Consider the following 15,698-nt stretch of genomic DNA (forward strand, 5'->3'; position numbering starts at 1 on the left):
AGAATATATTTATAGATTGATATTTAGAGATGTTTGTTTTCTGAACAAGCTTTGCTCTGGATCCCAGAGTGTCAATACATTTCAATACTGCATATGCTGTTATTTTACTCTCCTAAATTAGCTTCATACCCCAGGGGGTTTGGATAAACAAACATTTAAGCTCTGTGTAGAAACAATTTGCACATGCTGTGATTATTATTGAGCCATTATTAAAATGTGCCATGCAACAGGGCTTAGTAATTTCCACAAATCTGTGGAAGCTGTACAATATGGCAGTTGTTGGGAGGGGCCGCTCGTTTCCCCGCTCAAAATGTAATGTTTTATACTGAACAAAATTATAAATACAGCACTTTTGTTTTTGCCCCCATTCATCATGAGCTGAACTCAAAGATCTAAGACTTTCTCTGTGTACACAAAAGGCCTATTTCTCTCAAATATTGCTCACAAATCTGTCTAAATCTGTGTTAGTGAGCACTTCTCCTTTGCCGAGATAATCCATCCACCTCAGAGGTGTGGCATATCAAGATGCTGACAGACAGCATGGGTACAGGTGTGTCAGGCTGGCCACAATAAAAGGCCAAAAGTGTTGCGTTTATAATTTTGTTCAGTTGATTTCTTTTTGTTCAGCTGGTTAATGCGTACTTCAGGAGAGGACTTTTCTGAATGCATCTATTTGTTTTCTGATGATGTGAATAAAAGTTTATGCCAACAATATATGTCCCTCTAAACAGAAATACTTCACTGATAATGGATATTACAGCAAACCAGCACATGTATCATGTTCATATCATGAGCTCTTGTCCACAGACAGACTCTGCAGGAGAACTATGAAGGGTTGAGCGACTGCCTGGCTCACCTGGAGACGAGGAGCGATGGTACAGTGACAGTGGAGGAGCTGCTGGGCCTGTTACAGACCTACAGCTGCTCCGTCCAGAGAGAGCAGCTTGTAAATCACTTGCGCAGGTCAGCTCCATCTTTTAAATTCTCTGTAGAGACATATATCAGCACTGATATTAAAGACAATCTTACTAAAGACCACAATGAATGAAATACATCGGGGCCTGTGTATTTTTGAATTATTTGAAACATGGCTATTTAAATGAAGAACATAGTTTATGAGTATGAGGTGCTTCAGACTTTTTAACATTCTTTAATGTTTTTTCTTCAGCTGTCCCTCAGTAACATGTGACAGCTTGTGCAGTTTTAAGTAAGCATGCAAACAACTGATCCTTGATTTAACGATACTGACAGACAGTGTTTGGCAAGTTACTTAGAAATTATAATAATTTACTTTGCACTTATTTCTCCTTAAAAAAAGTAATAATATTACTTTACGTATTACTGGTTATTAAAAGTAACTAGTTACGTTACTCCTTACATTACTATATTAATTTCATTAACCCTTCCCCCAAAATCCACTTTACTGGAACAATAATTAATATTTACAATAGTTTATTCATTACAGCAGCAAGGAGTATGTTTTTATTGTAAGAAAATCCCGTCTTCTGACTAATGTTTTTCTGCACATTTATAAAAGAAGTATTCAGTATTTATTCAAAACGAACATTAATAAAACGTTGCTTAATGCATCACCAGTGCATCACTGGCAGTAGGGACAAGTTTTATGCTGAATTCTGCCTGCCCGCTGAGAATTGTGTGCACCTCAAAGTATTGCTTGAAAACGCTATAATATTCTTTGTAGGTTTCATCAATGGTGATAAATAATTTTAAATGATACATGTGCTGTTTTGAGTGAGTGTGTCAATGACAGTTCAGTTGTGTGACAGACAACAAAGGAAAATCTGGCATGGCTATAGATTATCATGTTTACATTTGATGTCTTGTGGCAGTGTTTGGTCGTTTTACCCTGCTACAGTGCTGAAAGTACTGGTGGAAATGTTACATGGTTTATTACACTAGTGCTTTCCAAGTGTTACTGGGAAATCAGCTTGCGTGTAGGCCAGTGCTTATCTAATCACATGTCCTGCGGAGAGTCATTTTACACCTTTAGATATGGGTTAAGCTCAGTTAGCGACCTATTATAACTTTTCTTAAACTGCTCAAGTAAAAAGAACAATGCCACAAGTTTGTTGCCACACTTTGTTTCTGTGAGGCTAAACAGTGATGTTTTGAACTAAATGATAATTTTATGCAAACATGCTCATTATTTTAACGTTAAAATGCTAATGTTTAACTGGCAGTCTTTTTCATTATTCACCATTTTATGTGCTAACTTGCTAACTTTTGCCAATTAACATTAAACATAAAATACAGCAAAGGCTGATGGGAAAGTTATTAGTTTTTCAGGTATTCGGACATAATTTGACTCAAAAATTGAGGGGATCTCGAGTTATTAAAGTATATTCTGTGGGGTCCTTGAATATCTCTATCAAACTACATGTCAATCCATCCAAGAGCTATGATATCACTCAAAACCAAAACATGTCAACCTAATGGTGGCGCTGGAGGAAAGGTCAGGGAGTCACCAAAGTCTGCTTGTCTGTACTAAATTTCTTGACAGCCTGGCCAGTAGTGTGACTTAAAGGTTCAGTGTGTATTTAGTGGCATCCAGCGGTGAGGTTGCGAATTGCAACCAACAGTCTAGTCTACCGCTCCCCCCTCCCTCCCCTTTCAAGGAGCTCAGGACAGCTACAGTGGCTGACACAGGACAAAAGGTGTCGACGCCTAAAACAGCAGTAGCCAGTCAAGAAATGACGTTTTCTTAGGTAGATATAGTAAGAAATTATATTTACTTTATTATTCAGTAAAACCGCATGTTATTGTGACTTGGCCACTGACAGATAACATGGAAAATGTAAGCCAAGAGTGTGAAACACTGTCACTGTTTCATTTTACAACATGGGAATCACATTAATTCTCTCTGTGATTATGGACCCTCGTCAAAACTGCCCGCCAGCAATAATATCTGGGTTGTGGCCAGATTATGGTGCTTTGATAGTGGCAAAACATAAAAATAAATAAATACTTTGATAGCGGTGCTGAATAGATCTCAGTCATGACAGCAACTCACATAATCCCTTCCTCTTCCTCTAGTGGTTTTGCCTGCAAAATAAAAGTGCTAGAAAGTTTTCTGCACCAATGCATTGTTTCAAGATGAATTGAGAGCTTTTACTTTGAAAAATTCTGAGTGACTTTTAAAAAGAGTCTGTAGCTTGCTTGACACACCTCTGAAAGAGCTTCAGAAAACGTAATTCCCCTAAATGTCCTCTGCCCAAAGTGCGATCAAACGCGCAACCTTCTAGGTGAGTGTCTTGTGCTTTACTGACTAAACACCATAATATGCTGTATGTTATTACTTCTTCTTCCTTTTCTTCGAACATACGTGTTCAATGTAGTGATGAGCGTCTACACTGCCAGAATTCTACGAGAAGAAGAAGAACGTAGTGATGAAATGCGCTTGTCCATTTTGGGCTACTGTAGAAACATGGTGCTGCAGCGTGGCGACATCCATGGAAGGGGGGGGAACCGTGGTTATGTAGATAGAAATGTCTCATTGTAAGGTAATAAAAACATAACGGTTCATTATGTAAGGTCTTTACACAACACTGAAAACATAGTTATGGATCTTATATTGGATTTCTGTCAATAGATCCTCAGAAATATTACACACTGAACCTTTAACACTGTGCACTTCTTAGTTTAACGTTACATCATTCAGTGTGAAACCAATTGTCCGTGTGGCACTTTGTCCCTCATTTTTCTGTAGGCTCAACGTTTCCATGGGTGATAATGGCAAGAGGCTATCTTACATGGATTTCCTGTCTGCATTTGACCATAAAGCAGAGAAGTGTGAGCCTCCTCCTGTTTCCCCTGATGCTGTGTGTCAGATAGAGTCTTTGTCGGGCCTCAGTCCAAGTGTGGCTGTGGCCAAGATGCAAGAACTAGTAACTGTTTCAGCACCCCATCTGTATAAGGTGAAGCCTTCACCCACATGCTTCGTTTTTCTCTGTCATGAGTTTCCCTTTCAGCTCATCAGCTCTCTGCGGCTCTTTCTGTTCTTCAGGCATTCTTGGCCTTTGACCTGAGCGGCAAAGGGATGGTCAAAGCTCTGGAATTTCGTCAGGTGCTGGAGAACTTTTGTGCCCACCTATCAGACAAACAGTACAAATACATGCTGACCAAACTTGAGTTGGACTGTGAGAACTGCACTGTTAACTGGAAGGATTTCCTCCGCAAGTTTCAGTCACAGAGCCCGGTGGTAAGAGATGAAGTTTCCAAAGATACTTAACATTTTTCCCAACATTTTGGGAAATATGCTTCTTTGCTTTCTTTCCAATAAGAAGATTGATTATAATCTGATGTCTGTGAGTTAAGTACAAAGCAGAGGGCAGCATGAAGTTTGCCTAGCTTAGCATGAAGACTGGAAACGGCTATACTGGCTCTGTGAAAAATAAGCCTAAAAACAACTTTGAAGTGACAGATACATCAGCCTCAGCTGTACTCTGTGTGTTTAGCACTAATTAGCAAATATTAGCACGTTAAGATGGTGAACATGGTAACCATTATACCTGCTTAGCATCTACACTTCAGCATTGTCATTGTAAATGTGTAAGTACAGTCTCACAAAGCGTAGACTCTTAGCCTTGTTATGTTAAGCTGGGCTATCAACATCCAGAATCCAGCTTTGTACACACAGACCTGAGTTTGATATCCATATGTTGCCCCAAAATGGTGATCCATTCTTTTAGTTCCACGTCATCCCTACCTACAGTGGATAGAAAAGTCTACACACCTCTGTTAAAATGCCAGGTTGTTATGATGTAAAATAATGAGACAAAGATAAATCATGTCAGAACTTTTTCCACCTTTAATGTGACCTATAATGTGAACAATTCAATAGAAAAACAAATTGAAATCTTTGAGGGGGAAAAATGAAAAATAAAACCCTCAAATAACCTGGTTGCATAAGTATGCACACCCTTAGACTAATACTTTGTTGAAGCACCTTTTGATTTTATTACAGCAGTCAGTCTTTTTGGGTAGGAGTCTATTAGCATGGCACATCTTGACGTGGCAATATTTGCCTACTCTTCTTTGCAAAAGCGCTCCAAATCTGTCAGATTGCGAGGACATCGCCTGTGCACAGCCCTCTTCAGATCACCCCACAGATGTTCAATTGGATTCAGGTCTGGGCTCTGGCTGGGCCATTCCAAAACATTAATCTTCTTCTGTTGAAGCCATGCTTTTGTGGATTTGGATGTGTGCTTTGGGTCATTGTCGTGCTGAAAGGTAAACTTCCTCTTCATCTTTCTAACCGACGGCTGAAGGTTTGGTGCCAAAATTGCTTGGTATCTGTTCATAATTCCCTCCACCCTGACTAAGGCCCCGGTTCCAGCTGAAGAAAAACAGCCCCAAAGCATGATGCTGCCACCACCATGCTTCACTATGGGTATGCTGTTCCTTGTGTGATGTGCAGTGTCGTTTTTGTGCCAAACATACCTTTTGGAATTATGGCCAAAAAGTTCTACCTTGGTTTCATCAGCCGCGCTTGGATGTTTTTCTTTGTAAGAAAAGGCTTCCGTCTTGCCACCCTACCCCATAGCCCATTCATATGAAGAATACGGGAGATATTTGTCACATGTACCACACAGCCAGTACTTGCCAGAAATTCCTGCAGTTCCTTTAATGTTGCTGTAGGCCTCTTGGAAGCCTCCCTGACCACTTTTCTTTTCGTCTTTTCAATTTTGGAGGGACGTCCAGTTCTTGGCAAAGTCACAGTTGTGCCATATTTTCTCCACTTGATGATGACTGTCTTCACTGTGTTCCGTGGTATATCTAATGCTTGGGAAATTCTTTTGTACCCGTCTCCTGACTTATGTCTTTCAACAATGAGATCTCTCTGATGCTTTGAAAGCTCTCTGCGGACCATGGCTTTTGCTCGGAGATGCAACTAAGAAAATATCAGGAAAATCCTACTAGAACAGCTGAACTTTATTTGTGATTAATCAGAGTCACTTTAAATGATGGCAGGTGTGTAATGACTTCTAGTTAACCTGAGTTTGAATGTGATTGGTTAATTCTGAACTCAGCCACATCCCCAGTTATAAGAGGGTGTGCACACTTATGCAACCAGGTTATTGTAAGGTTTTTATTTTTCATTTTTCCCCCTCGAAGATTTTGTTTTTCTATTGAATTGTTCACATTATAGGTCACATTAAAGGTGGAAAAAGTTCTGACATGATTTATCTTTGTCTCATTATTTTACATCATAAGAACCTGGCATTTTAACAGGGGTGTGTAGACTTTTTCTATCCACTGTAGATGCCTCACATAGAGCATGTTTGTGTCTTTCTTCTGTTCATAATGCTGTAGATATCAGCAGAGAGGTCTGTGAGTTGGACCTGGGAGAAAGGGACTAACACCAGATCCCCTATCCAGACGAAGACCTCCGAAATCACAGAGCATCTGCAGCAGATCCAGGAAGTTGTCTCAGGTCATTCGTACGAAATCACCAAAGAGCTGATGAATTTGGACCCCTCCAACAGCACTACAATCTCAAAAGAGCAGTTCAGAAAGCTTTGTGATCACCACTGCTTGACACTCACAAATGACCAGGTAAAGCCAGAAAACTGTTTACCACTGTTTATAAACCATTATAATTGAGAGAATTCAAAGAGGAGACATTCAGAAGAGAACAAGCCCATTTTCAACAACTCTCCCAGTGCTTACAAGCTGAAAGCACACATACTGGCATCATTCCATGGGAACAAATGAGAAGATGAATCTGAGTTTTGGCACATCCCATTCTTCTTAGTCTGATATGTTTTCTTTAATTATTCTAATCAAAATCGAATTTATCTTTGCTGATAATTATTGACTGTGTGAGAAAGTTAGTCATCTGTAAAGCCATTTACGTACTGTGTGTATCTCTCTTTCGGGTATTAGTCCCCTGCAGTTTGGATGATTATGTGTGTTTCCTTTTGCTTCTCAGTTTGAGTGTGTGTGGAGTCAGATGCCAGTGAATGAGCAGAAGAAGCTGCAATGCAGAAAGTTTCTCTGGCACTTTGGCGCTTTGGGCAGGACCCCCCACACAAAGGTAGGGGGTACCACCAACAACGTCCCATCGCCTTCCCCTGAGCCTGGAGAAACAGTCTCAGCAACAATATCTTGTTGCCCAGAGACCGCAGGTGCCATTCTGCAACGCACTAAGGTACAGCACATGACAGGATATACCTGAATACTGCAGCATGATCTGTGATGCATGAAGACACCAGCTGTTTCACAAAACCAGACAAGCTCAGGTTGTTGCTACAGGAAGTCTGGAATCTACTGAATCATTTCCGTGCCTTTCGTGTGTGCAAAAGCTTAAATAATATCTTGGAGAGAAATGATCAAATTAAACTATTCTAAACAACTGTATATGTGTATTTGTGATTATACACATGAGCACACATTAACCTCTCATACTCAGTTTCACTTGTTCGATCCCTGTCAAATTCCTGCTCTGTGCACTTACAACAGAGCCAGCCCTGACTGTGCCCTAGGTGAGATTAGAAATTGGTGCCCCCCAATTCAGGCTGCTTCAGTATGATTCAGCATACTTGTCAACCTCCACATCATAGCCTAAATTGGGAGACCAAACCTAACCTGGTATCTGGTAAAGTGTCCCCCCATAAACCGTGTGTCAACCCAGAGACTGTTTTCTTGCATTATAGCGAATTTACAAGGTAATTTTCCTGAAAAACAAGAGCATTGGTTTAATTTCAACTGTGGAGGGAATACAAATGAAGAGGAGGGTCTGGGTGTCCTCCCCCAGAAAATTTTAAGCATTAAAGACTTCCTGTATTCTGGTGAAAATTTCTGCACCAATTTGTGGTGGAAATTGTCTTAATCTATGTAAAGGGAAACATAATATTCAGGCAGCAGGTGACAATTCAAAATATTAAAAAAATAATCGAATGTAATACAGTAAGGCTCTCTGGCAATCTGTAGCTATTACTTTTAAATAGCCTATATTTCTGCTGTTTTCAAATTTAATAAAATTCCCGTTGATTGAGTACACACTAGCCTTCCCTCCTGTTTTGAGAATCTACATGGGGAAGTAACCTCTTTAAATGTGCATGTGACACCTCTTCACTTCAATGAGAAATGAATTCATTTTAATTCAGTTAGAAACTCCTGGATTTGTTCCTGTCTTTCAGCAGGTTTTCTGCTCACGTTCAAAACTTTCTGCACAGTCAGAAGCTCTTCCACATATCTGTGTTCTCTGACAGAAAAAAGTCCCAATATTAAGAGACTAACGTTGCTATCTGCCCTATACTTTTCTCTGCATTACGTTATTGCTCTGATAGTAGGCTATCCTCTTTAGTCCGTTTGACTGACACAGTGTGGGACTGCATGCTGGATGTGAAACCTAAATCAACAGAAAACAAAACTGATCTGGCAGAAATTTCACCACAGATCCACATGTTATCTCCAATAAAGTGCAGCTCACTGTCCCAAACAGAGGCTGTGCTTCAGTTTATAGATGTTTATATTGCAAAGCTATGAGTTACGTTTCTCACAACTGATTACTATCACGGTGTGTGCTGGTGTCGCATCTGCTGGGCTGAGCTGATTGCCTAGAATACCTAGACGCCTATGCCATGGGCTGGCCCTGACTTACAAACCCTTTGACTATTAACAGTGTCTTTCCTGCTCAGCTCTTTCTCGAGTGTTACAGAGAGGCACAATATCAGTCAGCTAATAAAGCACACAGAGCAGGAAATGTAAGTATTGGAAAATGACTGAAACTGAATGAGAGAGGTTGTTATTGTGGGCTCATGTGGAACACACAAGTCAATTTATTGAGCAGAGAATAGATTTTTGTTAGCTCAAATGAAATTATTTTTTCTACAAAATATAATTTTATAAAGCCACTGCAAACATGCAATAAAAAATCAATGGGGTCTGTGTCAGACCAATCATTGAGCTATGCTGAGTGGCAGAGATGAGGATGAGATTCGTCAGCTTTCCAAACTCTGTGAACAACTATTTAAAGAGGTGTTAAGGTGTATGCAGACTGAATGTGAAGAAAATTTCAGAGGTGGTGGCATTGCCTGTAAAGTCATGCAAAGATGTGAATGGACACAAATTTCCCAGGGGCAAAGATGCATCTCCAAGATCTGAAATTGTTTCAACTGAAAATGTAGGTTTTATGACACCACCACTTCATGAAGGTACAGAGTCAAGTGAAAAAAGGGGAGTGATACTAGAGAGATAGGAGGGAAAAATCAGGAAGCAGAGGAGTTCATAAAAGGTTTTATAATCAGTTACTGTTGAGGCTGAGCAGTCACATGAACACACACACGGATGCCCTCTTTGTATGTTGCTACCTAGCTGTAGCTAATGTCTATACAGTCAGTTGTTAACTGTTTAGGGCAAATAAACACAGACTGCAAAAACACTCCTTAAAGGGGACATATTATGCTTTCCCTCATATATAAAATGTAACAATGTCAGATGTTTATACTAAACTTGGCCAATGTTTCAAATAATGGGGTAAACAAATGTAAAAGTAATCCCTGTGAGCAGAAAGCTCAGGCTTCAGACTGCTGTGAATACTAGCTTTTAGAGCCTGGCCGATTTATCGGCATGCCAATATAATATCTCCCCAGTATAAGATAAAAAACTTTATGTTTGATCTGTGAATCATGCAAAGCTGCTCTAATGAAATTCCAGAATAAAAATATAGAACTGGAAATGACCATAATAGTCCCCATTAAACTTATTTTGAAAAAGAGGTTATACTTTTGAGATATTTGATGATTCCAGTAGAGTGTGTTTTAATAGTTTGATAAATTGAAAGCAAAGACCACTTACAGTTGAGTGGGGTGTTACTTTGCATGTATGCATCGGTATGCATAGCCACATGGGTCCATGTGATGTCAATTTTTCCTGTGAGGACTGTAACAAAACAACAAAAACAGCAAACAGAGCCACGTGCATGTCCTCTGTCCATGCCATTTGTCATGTAAAGCGTATGAAGGCTTTTTGTTTAGAGAAATGCTGTCAATGTCAGTCACTGTAAATGCTCCGTATTTGTCTAGCGCCTTTCTAGTCTTTTTGACCACTCAAAGCACTTTTACACTACATCTGCATTCACCATTCAAACACGTTCATTCACTGGTGGAACAGCCCAAGGATACTTCGACATGCAGCCTGGAGGAGCCGGGGATTGAACCGCCGACCTTCCGATTAACGGGCAACAGCTTCATTTCTGAAACATGACAGTGTCTTTTTCAAAATGAAGTGAAACTGCATTGAAAGTCAGATTCCACTCCCATGTCCACCGTGTCCACACAGAGCTGAGTGGGAGCAGCACACAGAGCAGAGTGTAGCTTGCCTGGTTTTTGGCAGCTCTCAGAACAAAATCAATGGACATGTGTAAAACAGTAGAATATAGACTTCAAGCGTAACATTACTTGTACCATAATGGTGCTTTGTCGTAGCCCGTGCAGACAGCTGGATTGATTAAAAGCAAAGAATATCTGTTCCGTTAAACATGTGTGGGACTAACTTAACATGACACTTTTCTTCAGTGTAGTTGTGCCTCTCTCTTGACCTCCCGTCATTTGTCTCCTAGTCTGCCCCCCAGTGCACCTCCAGGCATCCTGCCTCAGTGGGGAGACCAGGAACAGGAAGCCCGCTGGGCAGCATAGAGAGGAGGCTGCGTGGGGTGGTGCAGCGCTGCTGGAAGGAGATCCAGAGGAGCTGTACCAAGGAAGATCCACAACAACAGGGACACATCAGCACTACCTCCTTCCTGGGTGAGCAGCAAACCCCACACAATCAAAAATGAGCTGCCAACGTTTCAGTTAAGATTGGAGTGAGATTCGGCATTGCTGGGGTTGGGATCATCACATTTTGTTTAAAAAGTTTAGCATCCAAAGTCAACCATTCTTAGATGAATAAGTATAGTTGATCAACATACTTGCCAACCCTACAGACATCACAGCCTAAATCAAGAAACCAAACCTAACCAGGTATCTGGGAATGTTCCCCCCAGAAGATGTGTGTCATCACACAGACTGTTTTCTTGCATTCTAGTGAATTTAGGGAGTCATGTTGTTAAAATGCAAGAGTGTAGGTTTTTGATACGATATTGGAGGGGGTCTCTGTGTCCTCCCTCTGAAAATATTGACCATTCAACACTTTCCTGCATTCTGGTGAAATTATTAGTCAAATGAAGTCAATTTTATTTATAATGCCAATTTAAATACAACCAACATTGACCAAAGTGCTGAACAAAGTTAAACAATAAAAAACAGATAAATAAAAACAGGGCAATCAATTTATGACATACAGCAAAAGATAGAAAAACAAGACATTTAAAAACAAGACTGTTAAACGCAAGTGTCCCTAAACAGACTGAAACGCCAAAGGAAAAAAAAAGCTTTAGATTTAAAGATTTAAACACGATATGATAACCAAGCTAAGTTTATTCCACAGTCTCGGGGCCACCGCCGAAAAGGGGCCTGGAAGAGTGATAAAACGTTAGGGGATCAGAGATATAAGATGGAGCCAGTCCATGAACAATTAATAGCACCTTAAAATCAACTCTGTATTTGACGGGTAACCAGTGAAAAGCAGCCAATATTGTGGAGATGTGGTCACGCTTCCTTGTACTAGTCAACAATCTAGCAGCTGCATTCTGAACAAGTTGCAATTGTTGAGTGACAGATGCCAGAATACAAGGAATTGCAGAAATCGGTGATTTTTCAATTATACCTCAATTGAGTTGGAGGTGCCAAATAATATTACTTCTGTCTTATTCTCATTAAGTTGGAAAACTTTTTTAGCCATCCAATGCTTAATATCATTAAGACATTAAAAATGGACTACAAGGAATTTGAATCACCTAATTTTAGTGGAACGTACAGCTGTGCATCATCAGCAAACGGTGGTATAATATATTATGTTTACAGAGAATGGAGCCCAAGGGAAGCGTATACAAAGAAAAGAAAATTGGCCCCAGGATTGAACCTTGAGGTACTCCGCAATTGATTGCTGCTTAATAGGAGGAAATGTTACCAATGTTAACAGAAAAGGTTATTTTTTTCAAGTAGGAGGGAAACCACTATAGAGCAACACCCTGGATACTAACCCTTGCTGGAGGCGATCCAGGAGGATGTCTTGATCAGAGTCAAAAGCAGAGCTAAGATCAAGCAAGAGTAAAATAGCACCATTTCCAGTATCACTAAACAACAACAAATATTAAAAATAATAAAAATAATATCTAATACATTTTCTGGTGTTGCATCAGCTGGGCAGAGTTGATTCGCTCCACGAGTTGAGGTTATCATGAGAAAATGTATGTGTGGTGTGAGAGCTTGTGAAAAATGTCAATTGCGTGAGAGTTAGCAGCTCTGTATGTGACAATGAGACATCCTTCTACCTGCTATATGCTAATGCTAACGACTGACGTGTGTTAACAGAGATCCTCCAGTCTCTCAGCATCAATATAACTCGGGAGCAGTTTGAACATCTGGCTGCGAACTTTGACATCACGAATAATGACTGTGTTATATATCACAACTTCCTTCATCACTTCGTCCTGAACCTAAAACCAGCAGAGGCTTGGAGGCCATTTGGTCGACATAAACTCCCTCTTCCTACAACAACGGTAACATTTTATTTGTTATTCTTCATGCAGTAAGCTCCCATGAGACAATATGTGTATCCCAGCTCTGCTAACAGCAAGCTAGCAGTCAGCTGTAGCACATTAAACAGCTTAAAAACTGCAAAAGTCCCCATGTTTTTTTAGGGGCTAAATGCTGTGGTCCTTATTCTTCTGCCTTATTCATCAAAACACCAATGCATTTCTTTTTTTTTCTTTGTTACATCTAATTTGGGCTAATTCATTATTTCAAGAAAAAATAAGGTTGTTAGGTAACTTTTTAACTAATGGCTTTATTAATAGTCAAAAATAATTTACTAATGCTGTATAGACAAAGCCAAAAATCAAACCCACACATTTGGTGCAATGTCCATATAGGAGCTGGTTTTGTAAAACACAATCAGACATTCCTGCTTGTATTTTCAGTAACCTAAGACTGTACATGTTTATCTGGCCTAGGGTAAAACACAGAGCATGCACAATAAAAAGCAGCATGTGCCAAAGACAGTGGTGCACAAGCAAGTTTCAGAATTGCCACCAGCAAACCTTTGTGCATGTTGACCAGCACGCTGATAACCCAGTCAGTAAATGACGACACAGGCACACACCTGTTTATAAGCCTTTAAAAACAGCTATTTTTGCATTGCCATTGCCAACTATCCCCCCATAAAACACTTGCTTTGCATGGCTTTGACGTAAACAATTAACTAACCATTAATGAGCCATTAATTGCAACTTTTATATAGACACTAAAACTCAACACTAAATTTGACACTAAACGATTTTGACACAAACAAACTAATTGTGATTTCAGCTGGATTTAAAAAAGAAAAGACAAAGATTTATAAGTTTTGATTTTTTCCCTCCTTCACTTTGTTTACATGATGTAATACTGTCCATGACTGAGTAATCAAACGACATGTTAGCATTTGAAAATATACTTTTCCCTCATGCATCCATGCGTACACAGTCATTACAGTTGGAGTTAAGCGTGAAATTGGGACACAGGGTATGTGCTTTCAGCTAAACATCCCCATGCTGAGCAGCACATTAACACATTTCAGATTAGCTCTGCTGTCCCACTCCTTTCCTCTGTTTAAGGTCTGATCTATTGTAGTTTTATTGGCTGCAAGTTTAAATTGGGTTAGAGTAAAGTAGGGGTGGGGGAGGGGGTGGCACTGGAATTTGAGGGGGCGGTGATAGCGATGGGTTGCCAGATTGTGTAAACTCAGCAGGGACCTCCCACCCTCAGGCTCTTAACTATCGCCTCCCATGACAAGCAAATTGGGCACGTTTGGTGATTTGCGGTGCTTTTTGGCATGGGGAGGTGTATATGAAGCTTTGAACAATGACACACGGGTGGGCATGTTCTAAAAAGGACCCCCACTGAGCGATTGAGACAAGCCCCAAGCTTCAACGGAGCGTGTGGGTGAGGACCTAATCTGGCAACCCACGAGCTGCAACCTTCCAAAGCAACTTTGGAATCACAAAAAACAGCATTGTCTCAACCAAACCCACCATCTGTGTAAAATTGCAGAGACCCCCTGCATCTTATCTGATGCGATGGTGCGTCTGTACATGAGTTTACAGACAAAACCTCTTTATCTGATCACAGGAACACAAAAATCCGCCACTTTGTTCTCAGTCCCAGCTTGTCAAGAAGCGAAATATTAACAATAATGCGGGGGTTCTTACCTCTTTGTTGTTGTCCACTTTTTCCTGTTCGTGTCTGGTTGGTTTAGACGAGCCAGGGTGTTCTGAGCAAAGACTGTGTGGAGGTCATGCTAAGGATCTATGATGTGGTTCGCTCCACCTGGACCTCCGTCAGACGCTGCTTTCTGATGTTTGACCGCACACGCACAGGAATCGTCTCCGTGCAGGACTTCAGGAAGGTGACGTCAGCTATAGCAGGCCACCCTGCAGACCGCCACCTGCTCTACTGCATCAGAGTGCTCTCATACACTCCAAGTGAACTGGTTCATTATGAATTATTGATGAGACAGTTTGAGCTCCACTTGTGTCTCTTCTATCTATCAGAATGTCTGACGGAGAATGATGGAGAGTGACTGGAAATCCTTGAAGCTCTCACACACACACACACACACACACACACACACACACACACACACACACACACACACACACACAACTGTTCACTTGACAGCCAATCAGTAATTTTAATTGTTTAATTAAGCTGAAGGTTGAAACAAGACCATACTGACATTTTGGCCCAGGAGAACAGCAGCTGACACTTCTGTTTTATTGTACTGGCCAAATACCTGCTGTACAATTTACTGAAGACAGAGCTAATCAATAGAAACAATTAGCAACCTGGTTAGAGATGACATCTCTTAACCTCCACCTAATACACTAGGACACACACAAATGAGCACGCATACGCGCTCCAACCTTTGCTGTTGTTGCCCTGCAGGTGCTGCGCCATTTCAGCTTGAATCTGTCGGAGGAGGAGTTCTTCCACCTCTGCTCTTATTTTGATGCCAACTCCACAGGGAAGATCTACTACAACAACTTCCTTCGGCCATTTCTTCACTGACCTTCATTCACATGGCTATAGCTGCTTCAGCAAAAATGGACAACTGGGCAAAATGTTCTAGCTTCAGCTTTCGGCTTTAGTGTTAAGCTTTTTTGTAATTTAATTCATTGTTTAATTCAAAACGCTATAAAAAGCAAAATGGTGGCCTTTGCTTTTTTACCTAGTCTGAAATCCCCTGCAAACTGAGCGTAACATTAAATACTCATTACTAACTAACAGCCCGGCATCCTTCTAAATTATGTTCCATGTTGGGAATTCAGCACCTCAGCGCTACGTTTTTTTGCAATTAACCAAATTCCGATAAAGGTTCAGTGGTGTATAAAGACCTTACATAACAAAATGTTTTTATTACCTTAGAATGAGCTATTTCTATCTACATACCCATGTCGCGCCACCATCTTTCCTGAAGTCCTGCGTGGAGACGTCACTATGTTACTAGTATTAACTAGTGTTAATATGTACGAAGAAGAAGAACAAGTAACATTATTATTATTTGTAGTAGTAGTATTAAGTAACAAGAGAAGA

The 15,698-nt window shown here is 40.4% G+C and overlaps 1 protein-coding gene across 3 annotated transcripts in view; it reads left to right on the plus strand.

The window, feature by feature from the left end:
* The window catches only part of efcab6 (EF-hand calcium binding domain 6), a 43,278-nt gene extending 27,887 nt beyond the window's left edge, over window positions 1-15,391 (plus strand). For all 3 annotated transcript variants that reach the window (XM_046071543.1, XM_046071542.1, XM_046071544.1), the window contains 9 exons: window positions 808-963; window positions 3,728-3,935; window positions 4,025-4,219; window positions 6,334-6,576; window positions 6,953-7,171; window positions 10,586-10,769; window positions 12,438-12,625; window positions 14,362-14,511; window positions 15,051-15,391. In XM_046071543.1, the coding sequence (XP_045927499.1) occupies window positions 808-963; window positions 3,728-3,935; window positions 4,025-4,219; window positions 6,334-6,576; window positions 6,953-7,171; window positions 10,586-10,769; window positions 12,438-12,625; window positions 14,362-14,511; window positions 15,051-15,173 (1,666 nt within the window). In that variant the 3' untranslated portion in view covers window positions 15,174-15,391. The remainder of the gene's footprint in view (window positions 1-807; window positions 964-3,727; window positions 3,936-4,024; window positions 4,220-6,333; window positions 6,577-6,952; window positions 7,172-10,585; window positions 10,770-12,437; window positions 12,626-14,361; window positions 14,512-15,050) is intronic.
* The last annotated feature ends 307 nt before the right edge of the window (window positions 15,392-15,698 follow it).

The sequence above is a fragment of the Micropterus dolomieu genome, linkage group LG16, assembly GCF_021292245.1.
Source record: "Micropterus dolomieu isolate WLL.071019.BEF.003 ecotype Adirondacks linkage group LG16, ASM2129224v1, whole genome shotgun sequence".
Classification (NCBI taxonomy): domain Eukaryota; kingdom Metazoa; phylum Chordata; class Actinopteri; order Centrarchiformes; family Centrarchidae; genus Micropterus; species Micropterus dolomieu.